Here is a 19451-nt window from a genome sequence, read left to right as displayed (position 1 = left end):
GTTGACTCAGCCCACCCATACCTCCATGCCAAGATACCAGCACTCAGGGAGAGATGCCAGACTTGAAACACAATTGAGCTGCAGCGCATTCGCTGCTGGAAGAGAAGCTGACGTTTGTTGTCTAGCTGGCTTTCTGTCTTGATCAGGTAGACTTTTGGGGAAAGTTGCGGCTCAGCAGAGCTCAGTGGGTTCTGTCGTTCTGTTGAAGATGTAGTCCAGTTAAAAATACCTCTTGTCAGGATGCCTGTTTTCCTGGCAAAAGTTGGCTGCCGGCATCCATCTAGTCCTTGCTGGAGGAAACCCTTCAGACCTGCATGGCAGTATTTCAGGGCTCCGTGGGGAACTGCTCCCTGCCCAGCAGTGAAACGACTTCTTGGAAGACTGGGTAAGGCACAGGCCTCTCTCCAAGGCCTTGAGGTGGAGGTTCAGCCCTTTAAGTCACTGGGTGAAAGCGGACATTAGTAGTAGACCCAGCTGCTTGTATTGGCCCCAGGCCTCACGCCAGACAGCCCGGCAGATCACTGTGGAGAAAGACGGACACCGTCCAAGGAGGGGAAGATAGAAATGAGGCTGGGAAGAGGGTGGGTTTGGGGAGCGTGGTGTGGAGTGGGGCCTCGATAGGGAACTGCATGGACTCTGAAGATGAATGTCTGTTTCCTGGTTGGCTGATTTCCCTGGAACTGACTCCAACTGTAATTACATCACACGTGTGTATTGAATAAAAGAGATTGGAATTTCAGTCTTGCTTGGAATTTGCATTTGTATGAAGGAGTAAAGATTTTTGTGAAAAGGATGAGACACCAGCCAAGTTCAATGTGTCTGCAACACCGGTGTTCCCCTTGACAGGACAGCGGGACCCACATGGGTCTAACACGAGTTGTGGTGTTGCTTCTGGCTTTGGACCCCAAAGCGGGGACGAGCTTCTCCCTCTCAGATGAGGCGTAGAGATCGGTAATGAGGCAGGGGCGTGTCTGGTGCTGGGACCGTCTCTGGTTCGACCACTTCCCAGCCTGAGAGCCCAGCTCACTTCCATGACCCTTCAGACCTTGAGAGGCCTGAGGTCAGTCTAGGCAGACCCACTCTATAAAAATGCCCTCCCTCCCCAGTTTGAATGTGAAATGTCAAGGGTGACAGATATCATTCTTTTAAAAGACTTTTGTTTTGTATGTGAACCATTTTTAAAGTCTTTGTTGAATTTGTTATGATGCTGCTTCTGTTTTATGGTGTTTTTTTTTTCTTTTTTTTTTTTTGGCTGCAAGATCTTAGCTCCCCAACCAGGGATCGAACCCTCGCCTCCTGTGTTGGAAGAGGGAGTCTAAACCACTGGCCGGCCAGGAAGGTCCCATGGCAGTAGGTGTCTCATTGAGTATCCTTGGGATCCAGGTTAAGAACCCTTGCCCTGGGGGCCAGGTCACTGCTGAGCCACCAGGGGGCGCCGGCTGCCTGTTGGCCTTTTCCGGCCCCCACCACCCCCACCCTTTGCTTGTCCGTCTTCCCTTTTGCTCCCAACGCAGGAGTCACTGACTTGTACCGCACACTCTGCGGTGCTCATGTGGTAGAAATCCTGAGCCATAATTTTTGTTTTTACTAAAAGCTTCATTTTTCCAAAGCCTGCTTTTCTTTACAGCATATCCTAATTCCATGATATCTTCAAGTTTGCAGACCTTTTTACTGCCCAGCTGGCTCATTTGCAGAGCTCTCCAGGGGATGGGGGAGGGGGATTTGAAGATGCTTCTTGATCGGGTCTTAGGAATTTTCTCAGTGTTATAAAGCCGTTTCTTTTCCTTTCAGTTTTCTTCTGAGGTGGAGAAACACTGTTCAGGCACCTCTGATCCCCTGGGGAGAGGAGCAGACCTCGACGAGCGGGAGGGGGAGGGTACGGCCAGCATGTGGGCCTGGCGGTGGGAAAGAGATTGGATCCACTAACCGTTACCGCTGTTGTGGATTTCATGTCAGAGCAGCACAATCTGCACGCCCTTGACCTTGAAAAGGAAGGTTTTCTGCCTTTAAAACTCCATCAAAGCTGGTTCTTCGAATTCTCCGTTTTTCAGAGACCTTGCTAACTGTGGGCACTTCGCAGGTGCCCACAAATTGGTGCTCACACGGCCAGTTGCCCTTCAGCCTGATATGCCCTCTTAGAGACGTCTACCCTCCATCCGCGCGTGCCTGTATTGTTTTATTTTTCTAATAATTGCTACTTTTAAACTTACTTTTATTCATCTTCGGCTGTTCTGGGTCTTTGTGGCTGTGAGTGGGCTTTCTCTAGTTGGAGGCGCACAAGCCTCTCATTGCTGTGGCTTCCCTTGTGGTGGAGCACGCGCTCTAGGCACGCAGGCTTCAGTAGTTGCAAGACGTGGGCTTAGCTGCCTTGATGCCTGTGGGATCTTCCTGGTCCAGGAATTGAACCCATGTTCCCTGTATTGGCAGGCAGATTCTTACCCACTGGACCACTAGGGAAGTCCCACACATCCCCATTTTGAGACCCACACAAAAAAGTGGTCTCACCTTCTGCAGGTGAATCGAGTTCCAGTTTGGGTAGAATTGGAGGAGAGGTGGTTCTCTAATATGTTCACTGACAAAGTGATGAATGAAACCAGCTTTTTTTTAGAAAAAGAAACTTGATTATTTATTCAAGGTTTGGTAGGAGAATCTTTTGCAGGTTCTCAGAAGCTGGGAGAAACAGGAATATTACTGGATCCTTGTTTAAGCTCAGGGCACAGTTTGCTAAGGATCTGCACCAGTGAGAGGATGTGTCAGACTCCCCGCGGCCTTTCTTCCCTTGATGGGGACTTCAGGGCCCCCAGGAGTTCTGGCCACCAGTCACCCTGGAGTGAGTCAGCTCCTGGGGCCTGGCACCGGCCTGCTCTCCCTTTGCTGGAGCCAGTGTCCCTGGTGGTATCATGAGACATGGGAAATGTGACGTTGATTGGAGTGGGACAAGCTGGAGAGGCTTGTGTGCACAGTAATGCTTGTTTGCTGAGGCAGGATCTTGCGAAAGGCTTCTTGGCTCCTTGGAGATCAGGGACCGGCTGGGCTTGGTCTTCAAGGAAGGCAGACGGCAGGAGATGTGTGGTCTGGGTGGTCTCTTAAGCATCTCCCTGCGAGCAGCCATGGATGGGAGGGGCAGAGAGTTCCCCACGCACTGGTCTGCAGGCAGATGGGAAAATCACAGTTTCGGAAAAGAGAAGCCTTCTTCACTTCGCAAAGCTGACTTGAGCTATTGATTTGTTTACCTCACATTCAGTACTTTGCGAGAGCAACTCATTGCAGGCAGAACAGCTGCAGTCCGAATGGAGCTCCCTCTCTTTTTGAATTTGTGTTTCGGAGAACAGTTGAGGAGCGATGTAGTGTTCCTTTCGGGTGTCTAGCAGTGATGCGGTCGTACACCTGCAGGTATCTCTTCTTCAGGGTCTTTTCCCATGGCGCTCCCTTTCTTGCTGAGATCTGCAGGGACCTTGAAAGCCAGGCCTGCCTCCTCCAGTGCAGGCTGATAACTGATTTGCTTTCTTTTTTAAAAAGTTATTTAAATGTACTTGGTCGTGCCAGGTCTTAGTTGTGTGAGGTCTTTACTTGCAGCAAGCGGGCTCTCAGTTGCAGGGTGTGGGCTGAACCTGGGCCCCCTGCATGGGGCTTGCAGAGAAGAGCCACTGGGCCACCAGGAAAGTCCCATGATTGCTTTCGATTGTGCTTTCTCCTCCTGACACAGGATGCCCAGCTGTTGCCCTCTCCTGCCCCCTGCCCCGGGGGAAGGGAAGTCTGCTAGCGCTTCCCGCCTGTCAGATCGCTGCAGAGGAGCCAGCAGCTGCGTCACCGAGGCACGGGCCTTACTGGTGGCCCAGAGGTAAAAGAATCTGCCTGCCAGGGCAGGAGGTGCGGGTTCAATCCCTGGGTTGGGAAGATCCCCTGGAGAAGGGAATGGCTACCCACTCCAGTATTCTTGCCCAGAGAGGAGTCTGGCAGGCTGTACAGTCTGTGGGGTTGCAAAGAGCCAGACAGGACTGAGACTAACACTTTTCACCTTCGCATTGAAGGGTGGGTGTCTGAGCTTTCTGGCTTTGGTGGCACCTGATTGGAGATGCAAACTCACAGAGCACAGAGGCAGCCGCCCTTTAAAATTCACCTAAAGTGCCAAGGAGAGGAGCGAGGAGAGTGAGGAGGACAGATGTGTGGGAGGGTGGCCCTGCCTTAGCCTGTCGGGTGCAGAAGTGCAGCGGCCTTGATCGCCACCGGCGCTGCAGCGGAGGAGCTGAAGCTGGAGGACAGGGCCGCTGGCCGCTAGGCTCCGGTCCCCCTGCCCCTGGTTTCCCAGCACGGCCCCAGACTTCGCTCAGGTCCGTCTGCTGGATCACGATGGGGGGACAGCAGCCCTCAGTTGTTTCAGTATATCCAGCAAAGCACCCTTCCGGTGATGTCATGTAAGACACGTGGCTTGAGTCTGGGGAACCAGGCAGATGATGGAAACGCAGTTCTTGGCTGGAGGACAGCCCCATGGACTTGGGAATCATTTGAGAAATATGTCTATCTCAGTTGAAGTCTTCCTCTTACTTTTAAACGGCATATTTATGTATGTTTTTGGCTGCGTCATCGAGGTCTTTGTGGCACACGCCCTCTCCAGTCGTGGCCTGGGCTTCAGCAGTGGTGGCACACAGGCTGAGTTGCTCCATGGCATGTGAGATCTTAATTCCCCCACCAGGGATCGAACCCGTGACTCACTGTGTTGCAAGGTGGGTTCATAACCACTGGACCATCAGGGAGGTCCCTCAATTGAAATTTTAAAAACTGCTACCCCGGTGGGAAAAATACCTTATTTCCTCTGGAGCACCGGGGAGGAACGGCCAGCATGTGTGTGTGAAGCCATATGATTATCAACACCGTGACAGCTACGTAACTTTTGTGTATCGGAAATAGATGGGATGGTTCTGTCTCCTGAAGTTGAAAATTGTTAGTTTCTATGTGGATATTTGGACAAGTCTGTATCCTTTTATATGAAAACGTTCAAGCTGCTGTGTTTCTGTGTTTTAAGTTCATTGTGTCTGACCTGTCAACAGTAATTAGAAACAATTATGACATGTTTTGTGTGGAGTGCTTTTGCTGATGGAGAAACAAGTACTTTGAGAACATAAATGAGGAATGGTGAATACAATGGTGATTTCTTTCAAGAGAAGAGTTCTCTGGTACTTAGGTGTCAGAAAATTTTGCTGTCAGCAACCCCCCTGGCACATTTGACTAACTTGCCTGCTTTCTGTGTAATTTTGAAAATGGGAATCAAGCAACTGCATGAATAAAACTTGCGTTAAGGAAAGCACAGGGTCTGTTGGTGGATTGAAGCTTAGCATTGTTGTACCACTTCAGACTTTCTCTTTAGGTTTTTATTTTTGTTTCCCTGCCTAAATGAATGCCAACAACGGAGCCGTTTTTGGTCATATTTGCCATCTTGATATTAACTAATGGGAGTAGAAATAATTTCAGAGTAAATTTTCACATAAATAAGGGTAATGTCAATTTCAGAGGTGTCTGGCGTTTGCTGATAGACAGAAATTCGCATTACTCACAGTGTAAATTTACGTTAGCTGTAGCGGGTTGTACAAGTTAACAGGAGAACATCATTTGGGAATAGTGGAGGTGAATGGATTCATGCTGGCATGTTACAGTTATTAATAGCTTCTTGGAGGGCAGGAACCTTTTTGTCAGGGGAGGTGCTTAGGCCAGAATGCTCACTTACGGATGAGCGGGGAGATGAGCGAGTTTCTGCAGCGCTTGCTGGAGGGGCCTGCACCCAAAAGATCGTCTTCGCCCCGCGGCCAGGAGCGCCGGCTGGTGGGGAGGTTCTTCCTGGGCGAGCCTGGCTCTCTGCCTCCTGCCAGAGGACATGGGTGCGCGCCGGCTGGTGGGGAGGTTCTTCCTGGGCGAGCCTGGCTCTCTGCCTCCTGCCAGAGGACATGCGTGCGGTTCTGTGCTTCTCCCTTCTCGGGACCAGCTGGTGATTTTTATTGATGATCTTGTTTTAGCCAAACTCAGGCCCTGAATTGGTTTTGTCCGAAGATGAGAAAAGCGACACTGAAGATCAGGAAGAGACGGAGCTGGGCGTCATGGAGGACCAGCGCAGTGTGATCCTTCACCTCATTTCTCAGCTCAAACTTGGGATGGATCTGACCAAGGTAGGAGGGCGCGCCCCCAGGGACTTGTGGCCGGTCACCTGGGCGCTGGGTTTCCCTCTTAGGCTCCCCTGTCAAGCATGGATGCCCCAGGGACGATTGGAAAGGCTTTTTTTTTGTTTGGCTGTGTCACACAGCATGTGGGACCTTAGTTCCCTGATCGGGGATTGAACCTGGCGCTTAACCACTGGATCACCCGGAAAGTCCCTGGAAAGGCTATTTCATGCGGACACCCATGCCAAGGGTGAGAGCCTGGCATTTGCCTCTCTGGAGGAGCTGAGATGCTCCAAGGGCGGGGAGAGCACGTGCGATGATGAGGACGATTCCGGATGGGATTTGTCTCCCACTGTGTCCTCGAGAGGATGGAAGGTGACCTGGAGACGGAAAACAGGAGGAAGCAGGCGGTGGGGGTGGGGGTGAGCCTGCCTCCTGGCACCTCCTCCCGGGCAGCTGGCCACCTGCCGCTGCCACCTGTTGCTGGCCTTCACCCTGCTGGTGACCAGACCTCAGTGCCCACGTGGAGAGCTGTGTGCCCGCTGGTTGGTGGACATGCAGAAACTCCTGCTGGCGTGCACTCACCCTGGGAAACTGTGTTGAGAGGACTCAGCACCCTCATGGTGATGTGCAGGAGATGGCCCATGGGGAGCCTCCCCCACTCTGGGCAGTGTCTTTGTTCTGGAGGCGAGGGGAAAGGCCACCGTGCTCACCGCGGAGAGGTGAGGGCGGGCATCAGTGGCCTTGTGGGCTGTGTGAGGTGCCTGGACTTGACTGCCTGACCTACCTTGGGTTCCCTTGCCTTGTCCTGATTCTGATGCTGGAAGTTCAGCCTCTGTGCACCAGTGCCGAAAGGAATCTCAGAGACAGAGTTTTGGGTGATGTAGAGAAGAATAGCTTTATTGCTTTGTCAGGCAAAGGGAGGACACAGCAGTTTAATGCCCTCAAGTCTGTGTGGCCCAACCCAGGGGGATCTGGTGAGGAGCTGCGGAGCAGCGGTTCAAGGGCGGAGCTGCTGCTGAGGCTCAGGGTGCACAGGGCCTGTTCTCCTTTAGTCTGGCCCGGGTGATCTCCTCTGGAGCAGGGTTTACCCACCTCCCATTTGTCTATCCATCTTGTGTATACTGTTGTTTATCACCTTATGTATAATAGTTTGCATCTGCTAGTCCCAAACTGCAACGACATCCCGGATTAGGACTTGAACCCAAGGTCTTTTAATTGAGATCGCACAGCTGGTCTCAGGGTTTAATGAAGCGCAGGTTCTTGACGTCTTACCCCAGAACGAATTCAGTGAGAGACAAAGTGATAGGTAAGAAGTGGATTCGTTTAGAGAGAAGTACACTCTGCTGACAGAGTGTGGGCCCTCTCGGAAGGCGAGAGAGGCCCCCAAATACGCATCTTTAGTTTTTATAGGCTAATGAGCAGGAGGATCACTGCAACTGTTTTGAGGGAGGGGCGGGAATTCCCAGGCCTTGGGCCGCTACCCGCTGTTGGATGTCTGATGGGCAGCCTCAGCTCCCCTGGCCTGGTGCCTGTGTCGCGTCGTTGGCTGTGTTGTGCTGAGCCTATGCTAAGGCGCGAGGTCTGGCGGAAGTCAACTCGCCCACCATCTTGAACTAGCTGCTCTAAGCAGTTGTGGGCGCGTCCTGTGGCTGTATCAGTCTTTTAAAGGTCCTGCCCCTCCTCTTCCCTTTTGTTTCAGACCTCACCCTGTGGCCCTTCCCCATCCTCTCCTTCCCTTGGCAACCACACTTCTGTTCTCTGTGTCTCTGATTCTGGTTTTGTTTTGTGGATGGGCTCATTTGTGCGGTAATTTAGATTCCGCCTGTCTGTGATATCACATGGTATTTGTCTTTGTCTGACTTACTTCACTAGTGTGGTCATCTCTGTGCCCATCCATGTTGCTGCAAATGGCATTGTTCTTTCTTTGTTAATGGCTGAGTAATATTCCATTTTTTATATGCACCTTGTTTCTTTATCCACTCATCTGCTGATGGATGTTTCGGCTGCTTCCACCTCTTGGCTGCTGTGAATAGTGCCACAGTGAACACTGGGCTGCGTGTATCTGGGTATATGCCCAGTACTGGGATTCCTGGATCATATGGTAGTTCTATTTTTAGTTAGTTTTTTTTTTTTTGAGGAATCCCCATTTTGTTTTTCACAGTGGCTACATCAAATCATATTCCCACCAGCAGTGTATGAGGGTTCCCTTTTCTCCGCACCCTCTCCAGCATCTGTTGTTTGCAGATCAAGTCTTTCCTGTTGTCTCCCCACCTCTTCTCAGCTCTTGACTATTCAGTGACGCTTGTGGTAACCTGGCAGTGGATGAACCTGGCCTGAATGGCACTTGGTCCAGGGAGCGGGCACCCTGGAGGGGAAAGATTCCTCCACTCAAGAATGAAGCTCTGGCCTCTCCATAAAATAAGAGCACGGCTCTGTCTCTGCAGAGATGGCCAGGGCTGCCACGTTTGCAGGTCAGCTGCCTCACCAGGCCTTTAGGGATGGTCGTTCACAGGTCAACTGCCTCACCAGGCCTTTAGGGCTGGCTGTTCACAGGTCAGCTGCCTCACCAGGCCTTTAGGGCTGGTCATTCACAGGTCCGCTGCCTCACCAGGCCTTTAGGGCTGGTCATTCACAGGTCAGCTGCCTCACCAGGCCTTTAGGGCTGGTCATTCACAGGTCCGCTGCCTCACCAGGCCTTTAGGGATGCAGTTTCCTGGACATGTGACTGGTGGGGTCATACAGTACCCCATGCTCAGAAGCACCCCAGGCTGGGTTATCACTCTGCTGCTGCCGACTTGAAATTCATTTTGGACAGGAGGACTTGCATCGTCACTTTTCACTGGGCCCTTTCACTGGTCCTGCTTCGAAAAGCACCCTTGCCTGCCCTCCTTTCTTGGTTGCGGTTCCAGAGGCCTAAGTTGCTGGTGAACTCCTCTACTGGATAATCTGCTGCACGTCCACAAACTGTGGGTAACCCAGGAAGGGAAATACAGGAAGAGAAGGGACTGTAGAAGATGAAGGTCACAGAAGGTCACTTTGACAAAGGGACTTGTAGGTGGAGCCTGAAGAACAAGTGGACAGGAGTGGGAGGAGCGAGAGGAAGGGTGTTCTGGTGGAGGGAACAGCATGGGCAAAGCCAGAGCGTACAGTGGTGGGGTGTGCGAGGAGTGTGTACTAGTGGGGCTCGGAGGAGCCTCAAGTCTGGAGAGGTCAGATCTGCAGAGCCCTGTGGGCTGCTGAAGGACGGTGGACTTGATCCTGAGAGCTGTAGGAAACCTCTGGAGCGCTTGGAGCATCTGGGAAAGGTGTTCAGAGCCACTGCGCTGCCAAATCATGGGCTCCAGGGAGGCGGGCCCCAGGGTGCAAGGTTGAGCTTGGTTTATGGTGATTTTTCCCTTGTTTCCAGGGCTGTGAAAGGCAGCCTTTACTGAGGCATGTGCTCTCTCATCTGGTGTGTGTATACGGGGCTCCACACCTGCCATGCTGGGAGTGCCACCACTCAGAATCCACACCCTCGTGGAGCCTGTGCGGTGGTGGAAGGAGACAGACAAGAAACAAGAGAGCGAAAAGGATGCAGGGATTAGAAATGCAGTGCAGAGACACGGAGCATGGCGGGCCCGGGTTGGGGTGACGGGGGGAGGGCGGGCCTCCTCGATCAGCTGCTCCGAGCAGGGTTCCCCAGGTATCGCTGGAGTGCAGACCCCAGATGGAGATGCAGAAGTCAGGCAGGGGACCTCGCAGTGGAAGGGCATTCAGGCCAGAGGGGACGGTGAGTGGACAGGGCCCAGGGTGGATCTTGCTTGGCGTTTGAGGATGACCGCTATGCCAGGATGAGAGTGACTTGTGTGGGTTGGCAGGAAATTAAGTTGGCAGGATGGCAGGGGCTGGATCAGAGAACCTAGTCAGACATTGTGAGGACTTGGGTATTCTGGGTGATGTGGGTGCTGCTGGAGAGTTTTGAGCGGAGGCGTGCAGGGCCTTCCTCGTATTGTTTTAGTATTTAATTTTGTGTTTGGCGTCTTGGCTCTTGGTGGCGGCACACAGGATCTTCGTTGCCCCTTGTGGGATTTCCTGTCACAGTGGGTGGACTCTGGTTGGGGCACGCAGGCTCCAGAGCGCACAGGTTCCAGGAGTTTCCATATGTGGCTTAGTTGCTCTGTGACATGTGGGATCTTAGTTCCCCAACCGGGGATCAACCCACATCCCTTGCATTGCAAGGCGGATTCTTAACCCCTGGACCACCAGGGAATTCCCTTCCTTATATTTGTAAAGGTTTATTTTGACTCTTGTGTGGAAAGTGGACTGAGAAAAGGCAAGCGGGGTGCAGGCAGCAAGGTCATGGTGGAAACGGAGGAGGTCAGTCAGTGGTAAGGGTGGCGGCAGATTCTAGGTGTACATAGAAGCGGTGCTAGCGGGCTGTGACTGTCCTGTTTGCGTGTAGATCGGATGTAGGATATGAGCTAAAGAGGAATAAAGAATGACTCTAACCCAAGCCACTGGGATAATAAAAATTAGAACTGCTGTTTGCTTCAAAGATCTCTTACTGAGGAATTGATCACCCTAAACAAAATGACTGAAAGTGACCCTTTTCCTTCTTCACAGTCATGCAGTCTAGGCTGGGCTCAGCTGAGCAGTCGTCCTGTTGGTCTTGCCTGTGGTCACTGCCTGTGTGCCTGTCTTCAGCTGTTGGGCTGACTGTGGGCTGGACTTGGTTGGAACAGCAACGCACAGCTTTTCCTTTGATCATGTTATTTTATTAGGCCACATTTCCAGGCGCTGGCACAACATGCACAGATTAACAGCACTGCTGTGCTTACGCTCCTTTTTCTCTGGGGGAAGTTTGCCCAGGTTCTCACGGCTGCCGTGGCCAAGAGGTGAACCTTGACCACAGCCTCTGACCCTCTTACGAGCCAAGGTCTTGAACCCTGAGGCTATGTGGGACCTGATTCCAACAAATGCACCTCTCTATATGTAGTAAATATCTTCTCAGAAAAAGTAAAATTTTATTTGAAACTCTTTTCATCCCAAAACAGTTTTAATGAATGCCTTTTGTGATGTCCCAAGCCCCATGAAATAGGCATGAAGGGAGCTGGCCCTTTAAGGGAACTCAGGGGAGCATCCTCTCGGCCGAGTAGAGACCCCTGGGCAGTGCAGACCCACTCCTGCTTGCTTTGTAAGGCTGGGCTTGTGTGTGCGTCCTCCGGCTGCCTTAAAGGATTGCATAGATCCATCTCGGGGGCTGGTCTTGGTCTCCTGTCCTTGCTGTTTGCTCTGGGTGGATTTGCCAGTCTTAATGGCAGAGTATCAGGTAGATAGCTCTCCCCGTTACCAAGTCAATGGATGTTCCTTTGGAGAGGTGGCTCCCGCCCAGCCCTTCCTTAGAGGAGGCCCACTGTGCTCCCCTTTGTGGGGAAGGGACGGGCCATCACTCTTTCCGGGGACCCTTTGACTTTCTCAGTGGGCAGTCAATTGTTTCCAGGTTCTAGGAGCCCAACCCAAAGGGTAGTTCGTTACCTCTAGACTGCTGCAACTTTAGCTGTAATTAATTTTTCTCTGGTTCCCAAGTACAGACCTTTTTTCCTTTTCCCCAAAGTAGTTCACGGTCTTAATTATGTTGATGGCGGCAAAGGCAGCCCTGACGATGGCTGGACAGACCTGCAGCAGTGCCTCCAGCGCTTTGGTGCCGTCGTCTGAGCAGCTGGGCCGTCGCTCACCTCTCTGCTGGAGACAGACGGCCCAACTAGTCCTCCCCACGTCTCGGCTCTCGTGCCTACAGTGTCCACCACCCAAGACACAGATGATGAAGTGACTGATTTGCAAAGGAATGTCAGGGAGGGACCGTAGGCGAGAGAGGATCTACTTTAGAGGGAAGGGGTGGCGTCTTTGCCTGGGATGGTCACGGTGCTGGGTTGAAGGACTTGGGTTGGATACGCTGCACAAACGCCAGCAAGAGATAAACGGGGAGACAGTCGCCCCTGGCTGCCCTTTCTCCTCCCTCTCTCCGGGAATTCTGCTTTCCCCAGAGCTGACAGCGCCACAGCATCACATGCCTAGTAGGTGGGACCTGCGGTTGGCTGTGAGACCGCATTCCCTGCGTCTTTGATTTCAGGAGCGTTGTCTGGGACAACTCGTAAATTCCCAGGTGTTGCATCCCTCGTAGAGCCTTTTTTTCTTTTCCTTTCAACTCTCTGTTTTGCACGTTTTCCCGTCTACGGCCCAGCTGCAGGAAGAGAGCAACGAACTTGCACATACGTTCTTCACCTTTTCTGGCCAGTGGTTAGCATGGTGCCGTTTTGCATTTTTCTCTCTCCTTCCTCCTCTCCCGCTTCTCTCTGTCCCTCACAAGAACACATGTGTGTATGTACGTGTTAGTTTCCTGATGAGCCGTTTCAGAGCAGGTGGCAGACTCCTCCCTGATGTCGCTCAGTGAGTGGAGCTGGGCAGATCATCAGTTACCTGACGGGGACGTTCTCCTGCACGACTCATTTGTCGCCCTGGGAAAGTTTCACATCCATGCTGTTGTGGTGCTCACACGCCTGTTTCAGGAAGGGGGACCCCTTCCGGCGCCCGTGGGTGGGCTCTTGTCTACCACTCGGAAATGAACCGTCCGAGGAGATGCATATGCTGACGAAGCGAGAGACTGCACTGGGAAGGGGCGCTGGGCGGAGAGCAGCGGGTGTGGGCCCCCAGGAGAACTGCCCTGCCAGGCCGCCCTGCAGCCTTGGGTTTTGTGGCAATGGGATCGTTTTCCAGCCTGTCTCCGGTGGTGCGTGCATTGCTCAGCCAAGATGGTTGCCAGCGAGAAGGAGGTGGGAGGTGGACGGACACATGGTGTCTCCTTTTGACCTTTCCCAAACTCTTCCGGTTGGTGGTGGCTTAGTTGCTTACCAGCACTTCCTGTCGTAAAATATCTCACACAGATGGTTACTGTGGTGCCTAGCCAGAGTCTGCGGTTTCAGTTAGCATGCTTCCCCTAACACACCCGTAGTAAAATTTCCCCCAGTTGTTCCAATAAGGCTCTGTTTAGCATTGATCAAAGCAAGAACGCCCTAGAGATGCTACAATGGGGGTGTCTGATGGTTACAGTCAAGGAGCCGGTGGGTGGGTTCTCCTGGAAGCGAGAGCTGTGAGGAAAGATCTCCTAGAGGAGGTTACCCTTGAGCTGTTTCTCATTTAGACAAGGCAGGAGGGAGGGCAGGCAGGAGAGACAGGACTGAACGTGTGTGTGTACATGTGTGTGCAGGCACGTTTGTGAGGGCAAGGCTGGAGGCAGAAAATGAGGGCTAGTGTGAGACTGGAGAAGGTGAGGGACACCCTGGCCTTCGTCTCCTGCAGAGAATTTAGAAAGACGAGTCCAGCTGTGGCGGGGAGAAGTAGTGGTGGGCGTGGCAGCTGGAAAGGAGGGTGGGTTGGGGAGCGCCAGCTGTGCTTTTCCAGAGACGGGCGCCGGAAGTGTCCGTCCTTAGCCACCACCGGCGCCCTCCCATCTGCATACTAACGCCAGGTTTGGTTCTGTTCTTCCGGCCATGCTGGGTCTCTGTTGAGGTGTGTGGGCTCCTCTAGTTGTGGCTCCTGGATTCAGTTGCTCCGCAGAAGGTGGGATCTTAGTTCCTAGACCAGGGGTTGAACCCAGGTCCCCTGCATTGGAAAGCAGATGCTCAAACCCTGGACCACCAGGGAAATCCCCCGTCTGCATATTAATGACAGTTTGGGGCTGGTGGATTGCCTTGTCGTCCTGGAAAGAGTAAAATGGGCTGGAAGGTGGGGCTCTCATCCCACCCTTTCCCCTGGGCCGCTTCCTGACCCCCTTGCCGTAATCAGGGACAGGAGAGGGAGTGGCCCGGCCATCCATTCTGATGTCCAGGGGAACGCTCACCTCGTTTGTCACTGAGGGAAAGAAGATGCTGTCATTGGCCAGAAGCAGAGAATCGTGGTGTTGGGGTGATGGACCCAACTTGGGGAGCAGTCGGGGGCCCTGAGGTTCCCTCCACACACCTTCCCTGCCTCCTCCCCTGTCTGTCCCTCACCTGTGCGAGCAGAGGGCTGACCACAGCATCCCAAAGAGGCTTTCGGGCTTTAATGATCCGCAGCTTGGGATTCTGAGTGGCGTTCTTTTCTCCATTTGTTTCATTAAAAAAAAAAATGGTTTACGTATGTGTTTATTTGACTGTACCCGGTCTCAACTGTGGCGCAGAGGGTCTTTAGTTGTGCCTGTGGGATCTAGTTCCCTGACCAGGGGTCGAATCCAAGCCCCTTGCATTGGGAGTGTAGAGTCTTAACCACTGGACCACCAGGAAAGTCCCTATTTAATTTGCCTTAATCTTCTAGCTTCTGAGTTCAGAAATGCTGACTTAGGGAAAGTGTCTTAAACTCTACCCTTTTCCCAGGAGAGCAGAAACATCCGCATGATTCTCTGCCTTCACGTTCAGTCTTGGGTCCCAGAGCTGGAATGGTTGACGGAGACCCGTTGTCGCATGGGTGGGAAGAGGAGCCAGGCCATGGGACCCCCTTCATGTGTCCGTTGGGCTGGAGGCCTCAGGGTGGCTCAGCGCCCAGCCCCCCGCCCCCCAGCAGAGGACCGCTTGCCTGGGAGGGAGAACAGGGTGGAGTGGTGTGGGAGGGTCTGGAGATGGGGACCCTGGAAGCTTCTTTTCTCTTTGAAAATATGTGTGTGTCTAGCTGTGCCGGGTCTTAGCTGCAGCACTCAGAATCTTCAGCTGTGCCTGTGGGATCTAGTTCCCTGACCAGGGATCCCCCAACCCCCCTGCATTGGGAGTGCAGAGTCTTAACCACTGGACCACCAGGGAAGTCCCTTTCTTTACTTTTTAAATTAATTTAACTTTACTAGCCGGAAGGAGGGGGAGTTCCAAGGCTGCTTAAATCCACAGCTCCCAACCTGCACAGCCTGTGTGGGAGGCATTCCTGGGGGGACCTCATGTGGGGGAGGACATGAGAGGCATAGCTGGGTCCCCACAGAGCATTGGGGGGGGTGCTGAACTTGACCTCCTCCCACCCAGAGCCATAGGAGGCGAGATCAGTGGGGTCTGAAGGCCACTCTGAGCCAGAATGCATTTTTCCTAGTCAGCTAGAGTCCTCTGGCACCGAGGTGCTCAAATCTGTCAGGCTGTGGCTCAAAAGAAAATTAGAAGATCTCCGTTAGTTTGTATGGTCGTAGTTTAGATGTTTCTTCTTGCAGCTTATTAGAAAAAGAAAGCAGAAAGATACTCACAAGAAATGCAAAGACACTTCTGTTGCCAAGAGAGACGTGTTGAGCGTGGGGTCCTTCTGTGGCCTGTGGCCCATGTCACAAGTTCGTTCTGCATCTGGCTCCTTTCGACTCGTCACAGCTGCGCTGTCCTCTGACATTGTTTTCAAGTGAAAGACAGAAAAGCATTAAGAAGGATACCAGCCTCTCCTTCCCGGTGGGCTGGCCTTTCCCTAGCTTATTCTGAGAACTCTTCCCTGTTCTCGAGGCTGGCTGTCTCGTGTCCACCTGTCTGTCTCGTGTCCACCTCGCCTGTCTGTCTCGTGTCCGCCTGTCTCGTGTCCACCTGTCTCGTGTCCGCCTGTCTGTCTCGTGTCCACCTTGCCTGTCTGTCTCGTGTCCGCCTGTCTCGTGTCCGCCTGTCTCTCTTGTGTCCGCCTTTCCTGTCTGTCTCGTATCCGCCTCACCTGTCTCTCTCGTGTCCGCCTTGCCTGTCTCTCTCGTGTCCGCCTCGCCTGTCTGTCTCGTGTCCGCCTCGCCTGTCTCATGTCCGCCTGTCTCGTGTCCGCCTGTCTCAAGGCTGGCTGTCTCGTGTCCGCCTGTCTCTCTTGTGTCCGCCTGTCTCTCAGGATACCTCGCTTCCACTGTGTCTCCATCTTTCGAGAGGAACGGTCCCAGCAAGGGCCGAGCTGGGGACCCACTCACAGGGCTGTGTGTGATATTCCCAGTCGGCGATGCTTTCGAATGGCCTGGTGCCGCAGATGTGACAGAAAGACAGACTCAGCCACCTACGGAGGAGCAGAAGCCAGCTGTGTGACCTTGGCCAGCCCCTCCCCTCACCCGGGCAGTTGAAGGGTCAGGACTGGTCTTCTGGCTTTGAAACCCGGTGAGCCTAGCGAGAGGAGCCGAGTGAGAGGGCCTTCCGGGTCAGCACAGGCTTGTCTTGCAGCCGAGCGGGCGCGGTTACTGGCCCACAGCCGCCTGTAGTGAGCTCGCTGAGGGGTGCTAGCGGGCCGGCGTGGTGAGGGGCTACCTGTGTCCCAGAAAGCCCCTCACCTGCTTTAGGTGGCCTAATCCCTGGGTTCTAGGCATTTGGGTGTGTGGCACACGAGGGACCACTCAGATCCATGCTGGACCAACAAGGAGTGCCATAGCCCCTGGTGGACCCTCCAGGCTCCTCCCTGTCCTCAGTCATGGGCCAGTGACACAGCGAGGAGCTGACCCCTCAGCCAGGCAGTTTACCAGAAGCTTTTGCTGTCAGCCCAGTCTGTTTCTTCATAGCTCATTTCTCCTGACCCAGCCAGTGGAGCAGCCTCCAGCTGTGGCCCTCCTGTGTGTGGTAACCCTGTGAACACTGCGTGCTAGCTGGCCTTGGCTCCAGAGACATGGGCCAGGCCCCTTCTATACTCATTTTCTGCCCTGATCCTGGTAGGGTTTCTATACTGCTCTTGCTATAGCAATTTCCAAACAGATACTCTCGTGGGTGGTGGTCTATCTGGACCCCCTCTGACACGGCAGCCCTGAGCCCCAGGATCCGGGTTTGGGGGACACACCGAGTATCGCCCTTGGCAGTGCCCGATGGCAGGAAGAATACAAAAGAGCCCGTTGGAGCTGTTTTCTTCACGTCTCTAAACGGTGGAGAGCTGGGTGTGGACCGAGGGCTGCGTGTTAGCAAGGCGCCGGCTGTGGAGGGAGACACAGAGGCTGTGGTTTCAGCCCAGGTGAGCAGAATGGAAGACAGCTCAGGACAGTGTCGCCCACGAGGCTGGGCGGGCATCACGGGTGCCGCCGCATTGCCAGTTCCGCAATTCCATTTCCAGTTCCAGTTCCTCGGACGTGCTGCTGTCTGATCCGTCACGCGTGCGCACATCCAAGGAACTGGGCTTGGCGCTGGCCCTGGGGACCGTGCCTGAGGGGGTGGCAGCCCCAGCTTTCGCCTGTAACCGCAGGGCTCGCTGTCTGACCTTGCCTCCTCCGGGCGCAGGTGGTGCTCCCCACGTTCATTCTGGAGAAGCGGTCCTTGCTGGAGATGTACGCGGACTTCCTGGCGCACCCCGACCTGCTGCTGGCCGTCGCGGCAGGGGCCACGCCCCAGGACCGGGTCATCGGCTTCGTGGAGTATTACCTCACCGCCTTCCACGAGGGCCGCAAGGGTGCCCTGGCCAAGAAGCCCTACAACCCCATCATTGGCGAGACATTCCACTGCTCCTGGGAGGTTCCCAAGGACAAGGTCAAGGCCCGGAGGACTGCCCTCCCCGCCCCCGCGGGCCACGAACACCCGATGGCTGATGACTCTTCCAAGAACTACAAGCTGCGGTTTGTGGCCGAGCAGGTGTCTCACCACCCGCCCATCTCCTGCTTCTACTGTGAGTGCAAGGAGAAGAGACTCTGTGTCAACACTCACGTGTGGACCAAAAGCAAGTTCATGGGCATGTCCGTGGGGGTCTCAATGATCGGGGAAGGTAAGCCGTGCTGAGGGGTGGAGCTGGGCTCCGACAGAGGGACATTTGTGTACCTGATGGGTGCTTGAGGGTGTGCGTGTGGAGTCCTTTCTTTCCACTTCATCACAGAGCTGGGGGTAAGTGGACGGGTGAGGACTAGGGATGGGGCTTGCCCTTGGGGACCAGGTCCTGGCTCTTTCCCAGTGGGGCCGAGGTGATGCAGGAAGTGGGATGCAGCTCTTTGCCTGTTAGGCTGCCCACCTGGGTTCTTCACCTGCTCCTCGTGTGCGGGCCGCCAAACAGATCCTTTTATTTCCAGCTCTGTGTGAATATTAGAGTTGGCTTCAAATCTATGAAAACACATCTTTACTCATTCTCATTGGTGTCCTGGCTCACAAACAATGTAGTTGCTCAGTCGTGTCTGACTCTTTGTGACCCCCATGGACTGTAGCCCACCAGGCTCCTCTATCCATTAAATTCTCCAGGCAAGAATACTGGAATGGGTTGCCATTCCTTTCTACAGAGGATCTTCCCGACTCAGGGATCGAACCCAGGTCTCCTGCATGGCAGGCAGATTGTTTCCCTTCTGAGCCACCAGGGATGCCCTGAGCATCATAGCGCTGCCCGTTCACTATCTGCTCATAAATGATTCCCAAGACAAATCTCTGGTTGCTGGGCTTGCAATTCTGAATCGAGAACCCAGTGTAATCAGACCATGCGTGGATCACACATTCCCCTCTTAGCAGATAGCTGTGAATGCAGTGTATTCATTGTTGGAGGAAAACTATAATCATCCTTGTTAAATTCAGGTGCCTATATAAGTGTTTCTTCAAATTCCTTTTAGTCATCAGTCCCTTTGAGATTCTGGCCACAGACTCTCAGAAAAGAGAAAAAAATCCAACACAAAATTTGGCTTGCGGGTTCAGGGTATACATGGCTCCTCAGAAGCCCTTCCAGAATTCTAGGAGATTAGAGAACCTCCCATTGACTTAGCAGGCTTTTATTGAGCACCTAATATATGCCAGCCATTGTTTTGGGAGCCATGAATACTTGAGTGAAGAAAATGTGTCCCCATGAAGCTCTCTTCTGCTGGGGAAATACACTGGCAGGGTGCTTTAGAAGGGGTTAAGTTCTAGAGAGAAAAATGAAGCAGGGAAGGCGGACCTGGGAATGGGGGGACAGGGTGGTGGAGCTAGAGGATAGGCTGGAGTGGCAGCTGGATAGACCCCACTAAGGAGGAGGCAACTGGGCGAAGACCCCAGGGGCTGATGAAGGACCCTGGGGGTGATGAGGGACCCTGGGGGGTGATGAGGGACCCCAGGGAGTGATGCGGGACCCCGGGGCTGATGAAGGACCTCACGGGGTGATGAAGGACCTCAGGGGGTGATGAACAGGCCTTGTCAGTGGCTTGCTAAGTGTGTCGGACACAGGGAAGTAGGCCCTGAGGACCAGGGGCAGAGGGGCCTCTGCTTGCTGGACTGAGACAGGAAGTCGTGTGCCTGGAGAAGGGAGGGAGAGCAGGGGAGAAGATGAGGTCAGAGAGGTAACTGTGGCCGAGGAATGTGAGAGCCTGGGGGCCATCCTCTGGGGTTTTCGCTGTCACTGATGCTAAGTGAGCCGTGAAGATGAGGGCTTTGAGAAGATTCCGTGAAC

The 19451-nt window shown here is 53.6% G+C and overlaps 1 protein-coding gene across 3 annotated transcripts in view; it reads left to right on the top strand.

Moving 5' to 3' along the window:
* Nucleotides 1-19451, top strand: part of OSBPL10 (oxysterol binding protein like 10) — a 342133-nt gene that overhangs the window by 280628 nt on the left and 42054 nt on the right. For all 3 annotated transcript variants that reach the window (XM_027957942.3, XM_042235773.2, XM_042235774.2), the window contains exons 7-8: nt 6009-6158; nt 17342-17819. In XM_027957942.3, coding sequence (XP_027813743.1) covers nt 6009-6158; nt 17342-17819 — 628 coding nt within the window. The remainder of the gene's footprint in view (nt 1-6008; nt 6159-17341; nt 17820-19451) is intronic.

This window comes from Ovis aries, chromosome 19 (genome assembly GCF_016772045.2).
Source record: "Ovis aries strain OAR_USU_Benz2616 breed Rambouillet chromosome 19, ARS-UI_Ramb_v3.0, whole genome shotgun sequence".
In the NCBI taxonomy this organism is placed as follows: domain Eukaryota; kingdom Metazoa; phylum Chordata; class Mammalia; order Artiodactyla; family Bovidae; genus Ovis; species Ovis aries.
The sequence above is the reverse complement of the archived record's forward strand: the minus strand, read 5'-3'. Positions and strand labels throughout refer to the sequence as shown.